The 20,918-nt window shown below is 39.9% G+C and overlaps 1 protein-coding gene across 1 annotated transcript in view; it reads left to right on the top strand.

Annotated features, from left to right (window-relative positions):
* EIF2AK2 (eukaryotic translation initiation factor 2 alpha kinase 2) overlaps positions 1-20,918 on the top strand; it is a 517,665-nt gene that overhangs the window by 48,470 nt on the left and 448,277 nt on the right. Inside the window, exons 4-5 of the mRNA XM_053712508.1 lie at positions 8,158-8,255; positions 13,651-13,780. Of these exons, the coding sequence (XP_053568483.1) occupies positions 8,158-8,255; positions 13,651-13,780 (228 nt within the window). The remainder of the gene's footprint in view (positions 1-8,157; positions 8,256-13,650; positions 13,781-20,918) is intronic.

Here is a 20,918-nt window from a genome sequence, read left to right as displayed (position 1 = left end):
CACCTAATCTAAGCCCCCTACTAGCTATTAATATAGCTACAATATAACTAATAGTTACATTGTAGCTATTTTAGGATTTATATTTATTTTACAGGCAACTTTGTATTTATTTTAACTAGGTACAATAGCTATTAAATAGTTAATAACTATTTAATAACTACCTAGCTAAAATAAATACAAATTTACCTGTAAAATAAACCCTAACCTAAGTTACAATTACACCTAACACTACACTGTCATTAAATTAACTAAATAAATGAATCCTATATAAAACTAAATACTTACCTGTAAAATAAACCCTAATATAGCTACAATATAACTAATAGTTACATTGTAGCTATTTTAGCATTTATATTTATTTTACAGGCAACTTTGTATTTATTTTAACTAGGTACAATAGCTATTAAATAGTTATTGACTAATTAATAGCTACCTAGTTAAAATAATTACAAAATTACCTGTAAAATAAATCCTAACCTAAGTTACTATTAAACCTAACACTACACTATCATTAAATAAATTAACTACAAGTACCTACAATTAAATACAATGAAATAAACTAAACTAAAGTACAAAAAAACCAAACACTAAATTACAAAAAATAAAAAAAATTACAAGAATTTTAAACTAATTACACCTAATCTAAGCCCCCTAATAAAATAACAAAGCCCCCCAAAATAAAAAAATGCCCTACCCTATACTAAATTACAAAAGTAATCAGCTCTATTACCTTACCAGCCCTGAACAGGGCCTTTTGCGGGGCATGCCCCAAAGAAAACAGCTCTTTTGCCTGTAAAAAAAAACACAATACCCCCCCCCACATTACAACCCACCACCCACATACCCCTACTCTAACCCAAACCCCCCTTAAATAAACCTAACACTACCCCCCTGAAGATCTCTCTACCGTGTCTTCACCCAGCGGGCCGAAGTCTTCATCCGATCGGGCAGAAGAGGACATCCAGACCGGCAGAAGTCTTCATCCAAGCGGGGCAAGAAGAGGTCTTCCATCCATCAGAAGTCTTGATCCAGGCGGCATCTTCTCTGTTCATCCATCCGGAGCGGAGCGGCAGCATCCTGAAGACATCCCACGCAGAGCATCCTCTTCTTTCTTGATCCGACGACTAGGTGACTGTACCTTTAAGTGACGTCATCCAAGATGGCGTCCCTTGAATTCCGATTGGCTGATAGGATTCTATCAGCCAATCGGAATTAAGGTAGGAAAAATCTGATTGGCTGATTTAATCAGCCAATCAGATTCAAGTTCAATCCGATTGGCTGATGGAATCAGCCAATCAGATTGACCTCGCATTCTATTGGCTGTTCCGATCAGCCAATAGAATGCGAGCTCAATCTGATTGGCTGATTGGATCAGCCAATCGGATTGAACTTGAATCTGATTGGCTGATTGAATCAGCCAATCAGATTTTTCCTACCTTAATTCCGATTGGCTGATAGAATCCTATCAGCCAATCGGAATTCAAGGGACGCCATCTTGGATTACGTCACTTAAAGGTACAGTCACCTAGTCGTCGGATCAAGAAAGAAGAGGATGCTCTGCGTGGGATGTCTTCAGGATGCTGCCGCTCCGCTCCGGATGGATGAACAGAGAAGATGCCGCCTGGATCAAGACTTCTGATGGATGGAAGACCTCTTCTTGCCCCGCTTGGATGAAGACTTCTGCCGGTCTGGATGTCCTCTTCTGCCCCATCGGATGAAGACTTCGGCCCGCTGGGTGAAGACACGGTAGAGAGATCTTCAGGGGGGTAGTGTTAGGTTTATTTAAGGGGGGTTTGGGTTAGAGTAGGGGTATGTGGGTGGTGGGTTGTAATGTGGGGGGGGGTATTGTGTTTTTTTTTACAGGCAAAAGAGCTGTTTTCTTTGGGGCATGCCCCCGCAAAAGGCCCTTTTAAGGGCTGGTAAGGTAATAGAGCTGATTACTTTTGTAATTTAGTATAGGGTAGGGCATTTTTTTATTTTGGGGGGCTTTGTTATTTTATTAGGGGGCTTAGATTAGGTGTAATTAGTTTAAAATTCTTGTAATTTTTTTTATTTTTTGTAATTTAGTGTTTGGTTTTTTTGAACTTTAGTTTAGTTTATTTCATTGTATTTAATTGTAGGTACTTGTAGTTAATTTATTTAATGATAGTGTAGTGTTAGGTTTAATAGTAACTTAGGTTAGGATTTATTTTACAGGTAATTTTGTAATTATTTTAACTAGGTAGCTATTAATTAGTCAATAACTATTTAATAGCTATTGTACCTAGTTAAAATAAATACAAAGTTGCCTGTAAAATAAATATAAATGCTAAAATAGCTACAATGTAACTATTAGTTATATTGTAGCTATATTAGGGTTTATTTTACAGGTAAGTATTTAGTTTTATATAGGATTCATTTATTTAGTTAATTTAATGACAGTGTAGTGTTAGGTGTAATTGTAACTTAGGTTAGGGTTTATTTTACAGGTAAATTTGTATTTATTTTAGCTAGGTAGTTATTAAATAGTTATTAACTATTTAATAGCTATTGTACCTAGTTAAAATAAATACAAAGTTGCCTGTAAAATAAATATAAATCCTAAAATAGCTACAATGTAACTATTAGTTATATTGTAGCTATATTAATAGCTAGTAGGGGGCTTAGATTAGGTGTAATTAGTTTAAAATTATTGCAATATTTTATTATTTTTGCTAATTTAGTGTTTGTTTGTTTTTTTGTACTTTTCTGATGGATGGAAGACCTCTTCTTGCCCCGCTTGGATGAAGACTTCTGCCGGTCTGGATGTCCTCTTCTGCCCCATCGGATGAAGACTTCGGCCCGGCTGGGTGAACACGACTCAAGGTAGGGAGATCTTCAGGGGGGTAGTGTTAGGTTTATTTAAGGGGGGTTTGGGTTAGAGTAGGGGTATGTGGGTGGTGGGTTGTAATGTGGGGGGGGGGGATTGTGTTTTTTTTTACAGGCAAAAGAGCTGTTTTCTTTGGGGCATGCCCCGCAAAAGGCCCTGTTCAGGGCTGGTAAGGTAATAGAGCTGTTAACTTTTGTAATTTAGTATAGGGTAGGGCATTTTTTTTATTTTGGGGGGCTTTGTTATTTTATTAGGGGGCTTAGAATAGGTGTAATTAGTTTAAAATTCTTGTAATATTTTTTTATTTTTTGTAATTTAGTGGGGGGGGGGTTTGTACTTTAGTTTAGTTTTTTAATTGTATTTAATTGTAGGTACTTGTAGTTAATTTATTTAATGATAGTGTAGTGTTAGGTTTAATTGTAACTTAGGTTAGGATTTATTTTACAGGTAATTTTGTAATTATTTTAACTAGGTAGCTATTAAACAGTAAATATCTATTTAATAGCTATTGTACCTAGTTAAAATAAATACAAAGTTGCCTGTACAATAAATATAAATGCTAAAATAGCTACAATGTAACTATTAGTTATATTGCAGCTATATTAGGGTTTATTTTACAGGTAAGTCTTTAGTTTTATATAGGATTCATTTATTTAGTTAATTTAATGATAGTGTAGTGTTAGGTGTAATTGTAACTTAGGTTATGATTTATTTTACAGGTAAATTTGTATTTATTTTAGCTAGGTAGTTATTAAATAGTTATTAACTATTTAATAGCTATTGTACCTAGTTAAAATAAATACAAAGTTGCCTGTAAAATAAATATAAATCCTAAAATAGCTACAATGTAACTATTAGTTATATTGAAGCTATATTAATAGCTAGTAGGGGGCTTAGATTAGGTGTAATTAGTTTAAAATTATTGTAATATTTTATTATTTTTTGTAATTTAGTGTTTGTTTGTATTTTGGTACTTGTATGATGGATGGAAGACCTCTTCTTGCCCAGCTTGGATGAAGACTTCTGCCGGTCTGGATGTCCTCTTCTGCCCCATCGGATGAAGACTTCGGCCCGGCTGGGTGAACACGACTCAAGGTAGGGAGATCTTCAGGGGGGTAGTGTTAGGTTTATTTAAGGGGGGTTTGGGTTAGAGTAGGGGTATGTGGGTGGTGGGTTGTAATGTGGGGGGGGGGATTGTGTTTTTTTTTTTACAGGCAAAAGAGCTGTTTTCTTTGGGGCATGCCCCGCAAAGGGCCCTGTTCAGGGCTGGTAAGGTAATAGAGCTGTTAACTTTTGTAATTTAGTATAGGGTAGGGCATTTTTTTTATTTTGGGGGGCTTTGTTATTTTATTAGGGGGCTTAGATTAGGTGTAATTAGTTTAAAATTCTTGTAATATTTTTTTATTTTTTGTAATTTAGTGTTTTTTTTTTTTGTAATTTAGTGGGGGGGGTTTGTACTTTAGTTTATTTAATTGTAGATAATTGTAGGTACTTGTAGTTAATTTATTTAATGACAGTGTAGTGTTAGGTTTAATTGTAACTTAGGTTAGGATTTATTTTACAGGTAATTTTGTAATTATTTTAACTAGGTAGCTATTAATTAGTCAATAACTATTTAATAGCTTTTGTACCTAGTTAAAATAAATACAAAGTTGCCTGTAAAATAAATATAAATGCTAAAATAGCTACAATGTAACTATTAGTTATATTGCAGCTATTTTAGGGTTTATTTTACAGGTAAGTATTTTGTTTTAAATATGATTCATTTATTTAGTTAATTTAATGATAGTGTAGTGTTAGGTGTTAGTGTAACTTAGGTTAGGATTTATTTTACAGGTAAATTTGTATTTATTTTAGCTAGGTAGTTATTAAATAGTTAATAACTATTTAATAACTATTGTACCTAGTTAAAATAAATACAAAGTTGCCTGTAAAATAAAAATAAATCCTAAAATAGCTACAATGTAACTATTAGTTATATTGCAGCTATCTTAGGGTTTATTTTACAGGTAAGTATTTAGTTTTAAATAGGAATTATTTATTTAACTATAGTAAACTTATTTCGTTTTATTTAAATTATATTTAAGTTAGGGGGTGTTAGTGTTAGGGTTAGACTTAGGTTTAGGGGTTAATAACCTTATTATAGTAGCGGCGACGATGGGGGCGGGAGATTAGGGGTTAATAATTGTAGGTAGGTGGCGGCGATGTTAGGGAGGGCAGATTAGGGGTTAATAAAATGTATTATAGTGTTTGCGAGGCGGGAGTGCGGCGGTTTAGGGGTTAATACATTTATTATAGTGGCGGCGATATCGGGTCGGCAGATTAGGGGTTAATACTTGTAGTTAGATTGCGGCGACATTGGGGGAGGCAGATTAGGGGTTAATAACTATAATGTAGGGGTCGGCGGTGTTAGGGACAGCAGATTAGGGGTTAATAGCTATAATGTAGGCGGCGGCGATATCGGGTCGGCAGATTAGGGGTTAATACTTGTAGTTAGATTGCGGCGACGTTGGGGGAGGCAGATTAGGGGTTAATAACTATAATGTAGGGGTCGGCGGTGTTAGGGACAGCAGATTAGGGGTTAATAGCTATAATGTAGGCGGCGGCGATATCGGGTCGGCAGATTAGGGGTTAATACTTGTAGTTAGATTGCGGCGACGTTGGGGGAGGCAGATTAGGGGTTAATAACTATAATGTAGGGGTCGGCGGTGTTAGGGACAGCAGATTAGGGGTTAATAGCTATAATGTAGGCGGCGGCGATATCCGATCGGCAGATTAGGGGTTAAATAATGTTATTATAGGGTTTGCGATGTGGGGGGGCCTCGGTTTAGTGGTTCATAGGTAGTTTATGGGTGTTAGTGACTTAGTGTACTAAATGGGTGTTAGTGTACTAAAAACATACCGAATTTCGGAACGGAATAGAACCGAATTCAGCCGAATCCGAATAAATCCGAAACGAATTTATTCGGATCCGAATAAATCCGAAACGAATTTATTCAAATTTTGCCGAATCAGATTCGATCCGAAACGAAATTCGAAAAGTCCGAATCGATCCGAACCGAAAACGAACCGAATTTTTTAGCGGTGCACATGTCTAGTGAATATGTCATCGGTTCCACCATGGAAGCTACCTTTGAGACAGGACCTTCTTGTTCAGGGTCCATTCGAACATCCAAATCTGGTCTCCCTCCAGCTGACGGCTTGGAGATTGAACGCTTGATTCTATCAAAGCGTGGGTTTTCAGATTCTGTGATAGATACTCTAGTTCAGGCCAGAAAACCGGTAACTAGAAAGATTTACCATAAAATATGGAAAAGATATATCTGCTGGTGTGAATCCAAGGGATTCCCATGGAATAAGATAAAAATTCCTAAGATTCTTTCCTTTCTGCAAGAAGGTTTGGATAAAGGATTATCTGCGAGTTCTCTAAAGGGACATATTTCTGCTTTATCTGTCTTACTACACAAACGACTGGCAGCTGTGCCAGATGTTCAAGCATTTGTTCAGGCTCTGGTTAGGATCAAGCCTGTTTACAGACCTTTGACTCCTCCCTGGAGTTTAAATCTAGTTCTTTCAGTTCTTCAAGGGGTTCCGTTTGAACCTCTACATTCCATAGATATTAAGTTGTTATCTTGGAAAGTTTTGTTTTTGGTTGCTATTTCTTCTGCTAGAAGAGTTTCAGAGTTATCTGCTCTGCAGTGTTCTCCGCCCTATCTGGTGTTCCATGCAGATAAGGTGGTTTTGCGTACTAAGCCTGGTTTTCTTCCAAAGGTTGTTTCTAACAAAAATATTAACCAGGAGATAGTTGTACCTTCTTTGTGTCCGAATCCAGTTTCAAAGAAGGAACGTTTGTTACACAATTTGGACGTAGTCCGTGCTCTAAAATTCTATTTAGAAGCTACAAAAGATTTCAGATAAACATCTTCTCTGTTTGTCGTCTATTCTGGTAAAAGGAGAGGTCAAAAAGCTACTTCTACCTCTCTTTCCTTTTGGCTTAAAAGCATCATCCGATTGGCTTACGAGACTGCTGGACGGCAGCCTCCTGAAAGAATCACAGCTCACTCCACTAGGGCTGTGGCTTCCACATGGGCCTTCAAGAACGAGGCTTCTGTTGATCAGATATGTAAGGCAGCGACTTGGTCTTCTCTGCACACTTTTGCCAAATTTTACAAATTTGATACTTTTGCTTCTTCGGAGGCTATTTTTGGGAGAAAGGTTTTGCAAGCTGTGGTGCCTTCCGTTTAGGTAACCTGATTTGCTCCCTCCCTTCATCCGTGTCCTAAAGCTTTGGTATTGGTTCCCACAAGTAAGGATGACGCCGTGGACCGGACACACCAATGTTGGAGAAAACAGAATTTATGCTTACCTGATAAATTACTTTCTCCAACGGTGTGTCCGGTCCACGGCCCGCCCTGGTTTTTTAATCAGGTCTGATGAATTATTTTCTCTAAGTACAGTCACCACGGTACCATATGGTTTCTCCTATTTTTTCCTCCTGTCCGTCGGTCGAATGACTGGGGTGGGCGGAGCCTAGGAGGGACTATATGGCCAGCTTTGCTGGGACTCTTTGCCATTTCCTGTTGGGGAAGAGATATTCCCACAAGTAAGGATGACGCCGTGGACCGGACACACCGTTGGAGAAAGTAATTTATCAGGTAAGCATAAATTCTGTTTTTATTAATAAGAAAAAGTAGGTTTTAGCATTTTTCATCAGGTGTTAAATGTCCCTTTAACTGTATAATGACATGTATATATTGCCTAAATTACATAAGATATTGCTGTATGAACTTGGTTCCATCTCCTCTCCAAACTGTTCAATTTCAGATGCAAATATTCCAATTGCCAAACCTTTTCTGGTCCCAGGCAGTGTGGATAAAGGGGTTTCTTGACTTTAAAGGGACAGGAAACCCCCCCAAAAAAAACTGTCATGATTTGGATAGAGCATATAATTTAAAACAACTTTCTAATTTTACTTTTATCATCAAAATTGCTTCAGTCTCTTGCTATCCTTTGCTGAAAGAACAGCATTGCACTACTGGGAGCTAGCTGAACACATCTAGTTAGCCGATCACAAGAGACAAATTGTGCACGCACCAATCAGCAGCTAGCTCCCACTATATAGAAAGGGATACCAATAGAACAAAGCACATTTGAAAATAGAAGTGAGTTTAAAATTAAATGCGCTATCTGAATCATGCAAGTTTAATTTTGTCTTTTCTATTCCTTTAACATAACTGTCCATGTGAGCATTTTTTTGATGCATTGCCTGTACCTTCTCATATCATGTATTTGTTTCTTTTTGGTGTCAGTGTGAAAACTACATTGGAACGTTGCATCAATTCTGCCAGAAAAGAAAAAAGACATTGTCCTTTTTGGGAGATTCCAGTGGACTACCCCATCTTAGGATGTAGGTGAAAACACCAACTTAAACACCTTAAAAACATTAAGCCAGCGTTTTTCATCTTCAGTCCTCAGGGCACACCAATGGGCCACATTTTCATGATATCTGAACTAGAGCACAGGTGAAAAAAATAGCTAATGGGTGAGAACAAGTTGATAACCATAGTTATGGATCAGCTTAATATTTCTCCTGTGCTCTACTTCAGATATCATTAAACTTTCACAGTTCTGATAGAACATGCCATTTTAAGGGACTTTTATCTATGTATATATCTCTGAATATATATTCGTATAGATACACACACACACATATATATATACATATATACTGTATATACCGTGTGTGTGTGTGTGTATATATATATATATATATATATATGTATTTATATATATATATATGTGTGTGTATATATATATATATATATATATATATATATATATATATATATACTGTGTATATATATATATATATATATATATATATATAAAATTCTTCATAAATAATAAGAGTCCACAGCTGCATTCATTACTTTTGAGGAAATGAGGAGGAGGCAAAGACACCCCAGCCAAAGGCTTAAATACTCCTCCCTCTCCCCTCATCCCCCAGTCATTCTTTGCCTTTCGTCCCAGGAGGTTGGCAGAGAAGTGTCAGAAGTTTTTTGTCTCTTATGGAGGGTAGTACTCTTCGACATGGGACGGGAGTTTTAAGTAATCCTGTCAGTCTCTCAGTGAGGGCTTGGATGAAAGTTGGATGAGAGTACGGAGATGCAGGGAGAGTCTTTCTGCGAAACCATCCCGACTCATATTAACAACTCCACAAGCAATCAGCGTTGACTAACTTCTCATTTAATTTTATCCGGTTAGGATGAATTTTATTTTTTACTTTGATGTTTCCTTCGGGAACTTACTCTGGATCGATACTCGTTTTTTTCTTCTGCGGAAGTTTATTCAGGACACGTTCGTCCCATGTTTGTCTGTTTTTTCTTCCTCCCTCTCTGAGGGCGGATTTAGCCAGCTTGACCCTGGTTGCAGGTTGGTCTTGCTTGGGTTCAGATCTTTGGTCTTGCGGCGTACTCAGTCGCGTGGCGCCTGTTCTTCCAGGCTCGTCAGGTTGTGGCGCTGAGTGCTCACAATATTATTTGTGTTTCCTGTTATTTTATTTTACAAGTTTCAGCTATGCTTTCTTGAGCGGACTTGCGGGTCCGTGCGGTTCACGGGATTGTTTCAGTCCTTAATAGCCGTTTATCTGGTGACTGGGTCAGTGAATTTTCGCTGCGTCACTCTGTTGCTTCCGATGTACTCGGGACAGTATTCCTTCCCATGTGGTTGGAAGGTGGAGGGTTAGCGTTCTTTTTTCCGCTGGTCTGGACAGTTTTTCCATTCGGAGGCTCTGGGAATTGTCCTTCCTGGGACCTGTTCCTTTAGTTCTTCTCTTCTCATTGAGACCATTTTAGACTATGTCCGTTTCTCCTTGTGGATCGGGTCACCTTCTGGGGGACCTGGATTTCCCTTCTGGAGTTAGTTGTTCCCTTTTTAGGGACATTAGACAGTGTGGTGCCTCTGGGCTCCGTTTAGGGATCCCTTCCCGGAGTTGGTAATGTTCTGCATCACCTTCTTGGGTAGAAGAGGTCCTAGTGGCTTTTCCACTCATATGGTTCAGGTATTGCCATCCATTGTGGCATTTCTACCCATGTTTTTCTGTCCCCTGATTTCGTATTTGAGGTGATTTGCTGTACTCTGTTCGGGTGACTTGTCCTCACTGTTCCCCTTGTTCTTGGAATTTGTGGTTTTCTTTGGATGCCTGTTAGACTCTAGAGTCTTTATAGGGCCTTTAGTTCTTGGAAACGGCTCCTGCAAGGGGGTGGTCTCTTACCTTTGGGTCGGGACTTGCAAGGGATCTTGCTCTGGTTATCTGGGATAATCTGAATTTTTCCCTTGTGGGTCTGTTTTTCTATATCAGATGGGGTATTTAAGTTCCTGGAATGTTGAAAACATTGTGGGGCATGGGCCTTCTGCCCTGGTTCTTTTGGTTTTCAAGTGTTTCACTCTGCGCTTTCACGTGTGGCTCCTGCTGTGGGTTGTTACTGGACCTTTATGATCCTAGGGCTGGTTTGGGGTGCTCCAGTTTCCAGGGTAATTGGGCCTAGCCTTTGTTTTGACTGTTCTGTTTTACAACTTGGCCAGTTTTCCTGAGAACCGAGGCTCTTTGGGGCTCGTCTTGTGCTGGTTGATACGGTTCCAACTGATATAACCTGATAGTGGTCTTTGCTGCCTAGCAAGCGGACTATTTGCAGTTGTTCAGCTGTAGCTATTGTGCCTTGCATGTGTGTTCACAAGTTGGTTTTGTGAAGGGTTCTTACTGTGTTCGTTAGTGGCGTGGCCTTGAGTTCTCTCGGGTCGGCCACGGCTCCGGTCTTATGGGCAGGTGCTTATTGATGCTCTCTTTTCAGGGGGTTGGTTGTCCTCCTTTAAGAGGTATGATTCCTATTTTAGGGGCCGCTCCCGTGTACGGGAGTTTGAAACCAATTTTTTATCTTGTTCGGGGAACGGTCTGCTCCTTGAGTTGTTCCTTCCATCTGGGGAGTTGCTGGCTCCGCGTTGAGTCTTTAGTTGGGTGGTTTTGCTAGATCTCATTTGGTCTACAACCTGTTTGACTGTCTCTAAGGAGTTTTTGGGTTGGCACCCGAGCTGTGTGGGAATGGCCGTGTCCATTCTTCGGCCCTCTTGGGGGCTGGTTTTTGGGGGGTCTCTTTTGTTCCCCTGTTTTCAGTTCTGCTGTTGCTTGGGCTGGTCCGGCTAGGTGTAGATCTGAGATCTGTTGCTCATCCTCAGGTCTTGGGGATGCCAGTGGGCCTTTTTGTTGAGGTTCTGTGCTTCTCTCCGTTTTTGAGATCTGTGAGTAGATCGGGCGGCTGGGATTGCCTAGAGTGTGCCCTCTGTCTCGGAGGTTGGGCAATCTGTTATTTTGTTTGGCTGCTTTTTCCTTACGGATAGTATTTTCTTCCGTGTCTTCCTACAGGTAGCAGTGTCTTACTGGACTCAGTTGTTTACCTTCTGGGTTTGCTACACGTTTTGTTTCTGTTTGCTCAGTTTTTTTGGGTTCTGACGGTTTGGGGACTTCGTCTTCAGCCGTCTTTTTCGGTGCTGTTGCACGATAGTTGGGAGATGTTTCTTCTCCTTGCAGATGCCGATTTTGCACTTTGTGGTTCTGTTTGGTCTGGGTGTCGTCTCACCTTGTTCTCAGGACCCATTTGGGTCTCTGTGGGCTTGGCTTACTTTTAAAAGGGGTTTTTCCTTTATGGGTTCTTGCTGTACCCTTTGGGTGGCTCAGTGAGTCTGGCTCAGTGAGTCTGCTTTTGCGGTCTCTAGTTAGGCCTTTGGAATATCTGTGGGTCAGTGTCCTTGGGACCTTTTCCTTTCTAGTTTTTTTTTCCCGGCTTCGGTTGAAGCGGGGTTTGGTTGTGGTTTTTCAGGCCTAGTTCCCTCAGAATGGGCTTCCTTTTGTACCCTCCCGTTTTCGCATTCAGTGTCCTCCTGGTGGCCAGGTTCTTATTTCCCAAAAGTATTGAATGCAGCTGTGGACTCTTTCCATCTGAAGAAAAGAAAATTATCAGGTAAGCATAATTTATGTTATATGTATATGTGTGTGTGTGTAAGCGGCTATGGGTAAAGCCCGATGTACTTTAATTCCCCCATCTAGAATATTTCTTTTGCCTCCATCTGGGGGGTTCAAGGAAGGCTCCCCGCTGATCCTCTAGTATAAACAGCAAGTGAACCTTGGGGAATGAGATTTACAAGGGGGGCTTTGCCCCACTTGAACCCCCAGGCGGAGGCAAAAAGGATAGCGAAGATGGGGGAATTACAGTGCATGCTATGTATGTTTGATGCAGTGACTCGATGAAGCGCATGCACTCGGGATTTATGATCATACATCGGGCTTTACCCACAGCCGCTTGGGTAATGTCCGTTTTACCCAGGTAATCCTAGGATTTTACCCATTTTATATATTTATTTATTTATATATATATATATATATATATATATATATATATATATATATATATATATATATATATATATATATATATATACTGTATATATATATATATACTGTATATATATATATATATACTGTATATATATGAAAAAAATTATATGTGAAGAACATTGGAATGTAAAATTGTAAAATATATGTAACATGCTTTAGGTTTCGCTCTGTTGGTCTAACAAAGTGTCGGGTTAGCACACATGAAGAATTAGTTATCTTAAGGCGTGTTATTTAAATATTAAGTGTAAAAAATGTAATAAATAATAATTATTAATAATTATTGTTAATGAAAAATATACATAAATATTTTTTTATTTTTTTTTAATGTTTTAGTACACCTATAATAATGATTTACATTATTATTTTTAAATATTTTGTAATTAATAAATATATAGCACACCTTAAAGGGACAGTCTACTCCAGAATTGTTATTGTTTAAAAATATAGATAATCCTTTTATTTACCATTTCCCAGGCTTGCATGACCAACACTGTTCTATTGATATACTTTTTACTTGTTTTGACAAACTTGCATTTTAGCTAATCAGTGCTGACTCATAAATAACTACACTAGACTGAGCACGTTATCATCAATATGGCACACATGAACGCCCTCTAGCAGTGAATAACTGTCAAATGGATTCAGATAAGAGGCAGCCTTCAAGGGCTTAGAAATTAGCACATGAGTCTACCTAGGTTTAGCTTTCAACAAAGAATACCAAAAGAACAAAGCAAATTTGACGATACAAGTAAATTAGAAAGTTGTTTAAAGAGATAGTCTAGTCAAAATTAAACTGTCATGGTTCAGATAGACCAGGCAATTTTAAACAACTATTATCAATTTTTCTTCATTCTCTTGGTATCTTTATTTAAAAAAGCTGGAATATAAGCTTAAGGGCTGGCCCATTTTTGGCTCAGCAGCAGGGTAGCGCTTGCTGATTGGATGGCTACATTTATCCACCAATCAGCAAGTGCTACCCAGGTTCTTAACCAAAAATGGTTCGGCTCCTAAGATTTAATGGCAGCTTTTTTAAATATAGATACCAAGAGATGGAAGAAAAATTGATAATAGGAGTAAATTAGAAAGTTGCTTAAAATTGCATGCTCTATCTGAATCGTGAAAGTTTAATTTTGACTAGACTGTTTACTCCTGTCTGGTTTTGCACACATAAACCCGACACGAGTGCACTAATTCTTCATGTGCATTAACCTGACATGAATTATATTAAGGTGTGTTATCTGATGAGCAAGCAATGGGTGCAATAAAAACATACTCCAACCCATTAGATCATTTTATTTTTGCATTTTTATGTCCCTTTATTAAGCCTGTTAAATGCCTGTTTTTTATCTTGTAGATTTACAGCACAAGCTCTAATTGATGGGGAAAAGTATGGAAAGGGAGAAGGTAGAACTAAGAAAATTGCTGAAAACTTAGCAGCCAGAATGACCTTGCTATCACTTCAAGAGAATTCAAACCCACCAACCGTAAGTTGTTTGACAGTAAGTTTTGTCTATGAAAAAACATTCAATAACTACGTAATTATCTGAAGATCACAATTTTTTTTATTGAAACGTAAAGAGACTTTAACCCCTTTGTGACCCGACCATTTTTCAATTTTCTTACCGTTAAGGACCAGGGCTGTTTTTACATTTTTGCAGTGTTTGTGTTTAGCTCTTACTCATTTACTGTACCCACACATATTATATATCATTTTTCTCATCATTAAATGGTCTTTCTAAAGATACCATTATTTTTATCATGTCATATAATTTACTATATTTTTTTTTAAAATATGATGAAAACATTGAAAAAACACACTTTTCCTTCTTAATATGGGAAGATTTCACAGCTGCATTCCTTGCTTGTGGGAAATACTGAACCTGGCCACCAGGAGGAGGCAAAGACACCCCAGCCAAAGGCTTAAATACCTGCCCCACTTCCTTATAATCCCAGTCATTCTTTGCCTTTCGTCACAGGAGGTTGGTAGAGAAGTGTCAGAAGATTTAGTCTCTAATGGAGGGTAGTACTCTTCGAGATGGGACTGGAGTTTTATTTTTTTTTTATTTTTTTTTTCAACAAGCTTTATTTCTCCAACATAGGTGTGTCCGGTCCACGGCGTCATCCTTACTTGTGGGATATTCTCTTCCCCAACAGGAAATGGCAAAGAGCCCAGCAAAGCTGGTCACATGATCCCTCCTAGGCTCCGCCTACCCCAGTCATTCTCTTTGCCGTTGTACAGGCAACATCTCCACGGAGATGGCTTAGAGTTTTTTAGTGTTTAACTGTAGTTTTTATTATTCAATCAAGAGTTTGTTATTTTAAAATGGTGCTGGTATGTACTATTTACTCAGAAACAGAAAAGAGATGAAGATTTCTGTTTGTATGAGGAAAATGATTTTAGCAACCGTCACTAAAATCCATGGCTGTTCCACACAGGACTGTTGAGAGCAATTAACTTCAGTTGGGGGAACAGTGAGCAGTCTCTTGCTGCTTGAGGTATGACACATTCTAACAAGACGATGTAATGCTGGAAGCTGTCATTTTCCCTCTGGGATCCGGTAAGCCATGTTTATTACGATTGTAAATAAGGGCTTCAAAAAGGGCTTATTAAGACTGTAGACTTTTTTTGGGCTAAATCGATTGATTATTAACACATATTTAGCCTTGAGGAATCATTTTATCTGGGTATTTTGATATAATAATATCGGCAGGCACTGTTTTAGACACCTTATTCTTTAGGGGCTTTCCCAAAGCATAGGCAGAGCCTCATTTTCGCGCCGGTGTTGCGCACTTGTTTTTGAGAGGCATGGCATGCAGTCGCATGTGAGAGGAGCTCTGATACTTAGAAAAGACTTTCTGAAGGCGTCATTTGGTATCGTATTCCCCTTGGGGCTTGGTTGGGTCTCAGCAAAGCAGATACCAGGGACTGTAAAGGGGTTAAAGTTCAAAACGGCTCCGGTTCCGTTATTTTAAGGGTTAAAGCTTCCAAATTTGGTGTGCAATACTTTTAAGGCTTTAAGACACTGTGGTGAAAATTTGGTGAATTTTGAACAATTCCTTCATGTTTTTTCGCATTTGCAGTAATAAAGTGTGTTCAGTTTAAAATTTAAAGTGACAGTAACGGTTTTATTTTAAAACGTTTTTTGTACTTTGTTATCAAGTTTATGCCTGTTTAACATGTCTGAACTACCAGATAGACTGTGTTCTGAATGTGGGGAAGCCAGAATTCCTATTCATTTAAATAAATGTGATTTATGTGACAATGACAATGATGCCCAAGATGATTCCTCAAGTGAGGGGAGTAAGCATGGTACTGCATCATTCCCTCCTTCGTCTACACGAGTCTTGCCCACTCAGGAGGCCCCTAGTACATCTAGCGCGCCAATACTCCTTACTATGCAACAATTAACGGCTGTAATGGATAATTCTGTCAAAAACATTTTAGCCAAAATGAACACTTATCAGCGTAAGCGCGACTGCTCTGTTTTAGATACTGAAGAGCATGACGACGCTGATATTAATATTTCTGAAGGGCCCCTAACTCAGTCTGATGGGGCCAGGGAGGTTTTGTCTGAGGGAGAAATTACTGATTCAGGGAACATTTCTCAACAAGCTGAACCTGATGTGATTGCATTTAAATTTAAGTTGGAACATCTCCGCATTCTGCTTAAGGAGGTATTATCCACTCTGGATGATTGTGACAAGTTGGTCATCCCAGAGAAACTATGTAAAATGGACAAGTTCCTAGAGGTGCCGGGGCTCCCAGAAGCTTTTCCTATACCCAAGCGGGTGGCGGACATTGTTAATAAAGAATGGGAAAGGCCCGGTATTCCTTTCGTCCCTCCCCCCATATTTAAAAAATTGTTTCCTATGGTCGACCCCAGAAAGGACTTATGGCAGACAGTCCCCAAGGTCGAGGGAGCGGTTTCCACTTTAAACAAACGCACCACTATACCCATAGAGGATAGTTGTGCTTTCAAAGATCCTATGGATAAAAAATTAGAAGGTTTGCTTAAAAAGATGTTTGTTCAGCAGGGTTACCTTCTACAACCAATTTCATGCATTGTCCCTGTCGCTACAGCCGCATGTTTCTGGTTCGATGAGCTGATAAAGGCGGTCGACAGTGATTCTCCTCCTTATGAGGAGATTATGGACAGAATCAATGCTCTCAAATTGGCTAATTCTTTCACCCTAGACGCCACTTTGCAATTGGCTAGGTTAGCGGCTAAGAATTCTGGGTTTGCTATTGTGGCGCGCAGAGCGCTTTGGTTGAAATCTTGGTCGGCTGATGCGTCTTCCAAGAACAAGCTACTTAACATTCCTTTCAAGGGGAAAACGCTGTTTGGCCCTGACTTGAAAGAGATTATCTCGGATATCACTGGGGGTAAGGGCCACGCCCTTCCTCAGGATCGGCCTTTCAAGGCAAAAAATAAACCTAATTTTCGTCCCTTTCGTAGAAACGGACCAGCCCAAAGTGCTACGTCCTCTAAGCAAGAGGGTAATACTTCTCAAGCCAAGCCAGCTTGGAGACCAATGCAAGGCTGGAACAAGGGAAAGCAGGCCAAGAAACCTGCCACTGCTACCAAGACAGCATGAAATGTTGGCCCCCGATCCGGGACCGGATCTGGTGGGGGGCAGACTCTCTCTCTTCGCTCAGGCTTGGGCAAGAGATGTTCTGGATCCTTGGGCGCTAGAAATAGTCTCCCAAGGTTATCTTCTGGAATTCAAGGGACTTCCCCCAAGGGGGAGGTTCCACAGGTCTCAGTTGTCTTCAGACCACATAAAAAGACAGGCATTCTTACATTGTGTAGAAGACCTGTTAAAAATGGGAGTGATTCATCCCGTTCCATTAAGAGAACAAGGGATGGGGTTCTACTCCAATCTGTTTATAGTTCCCAAAAAAGAGGGAACGTTCAGACCAATCTTAGATCTCAAGATCTTAAACAAGTTTCTCAAGGTTCCATCGTTCAAGATGGAAACCATTCGAACTATTCTTCCTTCCATCCAGGAAGGTCAATTCATGACCACGGTGGATTTAAAGGATGCGTATCTACATATTCCTATCCACAAGGAACATCATCGGTTCCTGAGGTTCGCATTCCTGGACAAACATTACCAGTTTGTGGCGCTTCCTTTCGGATTAGCCACTGCTCCAAGGATTTTCACAAAGGTACTAGGGTCCCTTCTAGCTGTGCTAAGACCAAGGGGCATTGCTGTAGTACCTTACTTGGACGACATTCTGATTCAAGCGTCGTCCCTTCCTCAAGCAAAGGCTCACACGGACATTGTCCTGGCCTTTCTCAGATCTCACGGATGGAAAGTGAACGTGGAAAAGAGTTCTCTATCTCCGTCAACAAGGGTTCTCTTCTTGGGAACAATAATAGACTCCTTAGAAATGAGGATTTTTCTGACAGAGGCCAGAAAAACAAAACTTCTAGACTCTTGTCGGATACTTCATTCCGTTCCTCTTCCTTCCATAGCTCAGTGCATGGAAGTGATCGGGTTGATGGTAGCGGCAATGGACATAGTTCCTTTTGCACGCATTCATCTAAGACCATTACAACTGTGCATGCTCAGTCAGTGGAATGGGGACTATACAGACTTGTCTCCGAAGATACAAGTAAATCAGAGGACCAGAGACTCACTCCGTTGGTGGCTGTCCCTGGACAACCTGTCACGAGGGATGACATTCCGCAGACCAGAGTGGGTCATTGTCACGACCGACGCCAGTCTGATGGGCTGGGGCGCGGTCTGGGGATCCCTGAAAGCTCAGGGTCTTTGGTCTCGGGAAGAATCTCTTCTACCGATAAATATTCTGGAACTGAGAGCGATATTCAATGCTCTCAAGGCTTGGCCTCCGCTAGCGAGGGCCAAGTTCATACGGTTTCAATCAGACAACATGACAACTGTTGCGTACATCAACCATCAGGGGGGAACAAGGAGTTCCCTGGCGATGGAAGAAGTGACCAAAATCATTCTATGGGCGGAGTCTCACTCCTGCCACCTGTCTGCTATCCACATCCCAGGAGTGGAAAATTGGGAAGCGGATTTTCTGAGTCGTCAGACATTGCATCCGGGGGAGTGGGAACTCCATCCGGAAATCTTTGCCCAAGTCACTCAGCTGTGGGGCATTCCAGACATGGATCTGATGGCCTCTCGTCAGAACTTCAAAGTTCCTTGCTACGGGTCCAGATCCAGGGATCCCAAGGCGGCTCTAGTGGATGCACTAGTAGCACCTTGGACCTTCAAACTAGCTTATGTGTTCCCGCCGTTTCCTCTCATCCCCAGGCTGGTAGCCAGGATCAATCAGGAGAGGGCGTCGGTGATCTTGATAGCTCCTGCGTGGCCACGCAGGACTTGGTATGCAGATCTGGTGAATATGTCATCGGCTCCTCCTTGGAAGCTACCTTTGAGACGAGACCTTCTTGTTCAGGGTCCGTTCGAACATCCGAATCTGGTTTCACTCCAGCTGACTGCTTGGAGATTGAACGCTTGATCTTATCGAAGCGAGGGTTCTCAGATTCTGTTATCGATACTCTTGTTCAGGCCAGAAAGCCTGTAACTAGAAAGATTTACCACAAAATTTGGAAAAAATATATCTGTTGGTGTGAATCTAAAGGATTCCCTTGGGACAAGGTTAAGATTCCTAGGATTCTATCCTTCCTTCAAGAAGGATTGGAAAAAGGATTATCTGCAAGTTCCCTGAAGGGACAGATTTCTGCCTTGTCTGTGTTACTTCACAAAAAGCTGGCCGCTGTGCCAGATGTTCAAGCCTTTGTTCAGGCTCTGGTTAGAATTAAGCCTGTTTACAAACCTTTGACTCCTCCTTGGAGTCTCAATTTAGTTCTTTCAGTTCTTCAGGGGGTTCCGTTTGAACCCTTGCATTCCGTTGATATTAAGTTATTATCTTGGAAAGTTTTGTTTTTAGTTGCAATTTCTTCTGCTAGAAGAGTTTCAGAATTATCTGCTCTGCAGTGTTCTCCTCCTTATCTGGTGTTCCATGCAGATAAGGTGGTTTTACGTACTAAACCTGGTTTTCTTCCAAAAGTTGTTTCTAACAAAAACATTAACCAGGAGATTATCGTACCTTCTCTGTGTCCGAAACCATTTTCAAAGAAGGAACGTTTGTTGCACAATTTGGATGTTGTTCGCGCTCTAAAATTCTATTTAGATGCTACAAAGGATTTTAGACAAACATCTTCCTTGTTTGTTGTTTATTCCGGTAAAAGGAGAGGTCAAAAAGCAACTTCTACCTCTCTCTCTTTTTGGATTAAAAGCATCATCAGATTGGCTTACGAGACTGCCGGACGGCAGCCTCCCGAAAGAATCACAGCTCATTCCACTAGGGCTGTGGCTTCCACATGGGCCTTCAAGAACGAGGCTTCTGTTGATCAGATATGTAGGGCAGCGACTTGGTCTTCACTGCACACTTTTACCAAATTTTACAAGTTTGATACTTTTGCTTCTTCTGAGGCTATTTTTGGGAGAAAGGTTTTGCAAGCCGTGGTGCCTTCCATTTAGGTGACCTGATTTGCTCCCTCCCTTCATCCGTGTCCTAAAGCTTTGGTATTGGTTCCCACAAGTAAGGATGACGCCGTGGACCGGACACACCTATGTTGGAGAAAACAGAATTTATGTTTACCTGATAAATTACTTTCTCCAACGGTGTGTCCGGTCCACGGCCCGCCCTGGTTTTTTTAATCAGGTCTGATAATTTATTTTCTTTAACTACAGTCACCACGGTACCATATGGTTTCTCCTATGCAAATATTCCTCCTTAACGTCGGTCGAATGACTGGGGTAGGCGGAGCCTAGGAGGGATCATGTGACCAGCTTTGCTGGGCTCTTTGCCATTTCCTGTTGGGGAAGAGAATATCCCACAAGTAAGGATGACGCCGTGGACCGGACACACCGTTGGAGAAAGTAATTTATCAGGTAAACATAAATTCTGTTTTTATCAAAAATGAAAAACATTACAGATCATACATTTCACATTTTTATGAGAATACAGACAGAATATAAGAGAGACAGCTCTCTAGAAAACAAGTGTTACAATTTCTCTACGAGAAGTGTTCAATCAACTGTGCTTGTTAATTTTCTTTTCTTTATGTAGTCTTAAACAACTTTAAACAAAAAATAAAATTGAAACATTATATGTTATAATAACATAACTTTGGTGTATTTCTGAGAGGCGCAGAGTATAAAAAAAAAAAGATAAGTAAATAAAGTAAAAATCAAAAGGTACACATGATTTTTATGTGTCTCGGGGTCATGAGATCAATCAGATCCTGTTTATACTTAGCAATTTATATATATTAAGGATCTTTATTTATTGAATGTGTGTATGTTTCCCAGAAAATCATTAGTGCACAATAAAAGTCAAGCCTGCCTGTTTTTTGATAGTGGTATTGTTCTAAGGACAAAAGAAACGTGACATTTTGTCTCCAACTCCCTATTGTGGGGATTGTTTGTTGTTTCCAAAGCCTAGGGATAAGCTGTTTTGCACTGCTTAACATAATGTACAAGAGTGTTAATTTATATTTACATTTGATCTTGGGTGGGTTATTAAAAAGTAAGTTAATGGGGTTATATGGGATATTATGTGAAAGGACTTTTTGAATC

This window comes from Bombina bombina, chromosome 4 (genome assembly GCF_027579735.1).
Source record: "Bombina bombina isolate aBomBom1 chromosome 4, aBomBom1.pri, whole genome shotgun sequence".
NCBI classification, from domain to species: Eukaryota; Metazoa; Chordata; class Amphibia; order Anura; family Bombinatoridae; genus Bombina; species Bombina bombina.
This window is presented reverse-complemented; position numbering and strand designations above follow the sequence as displayed.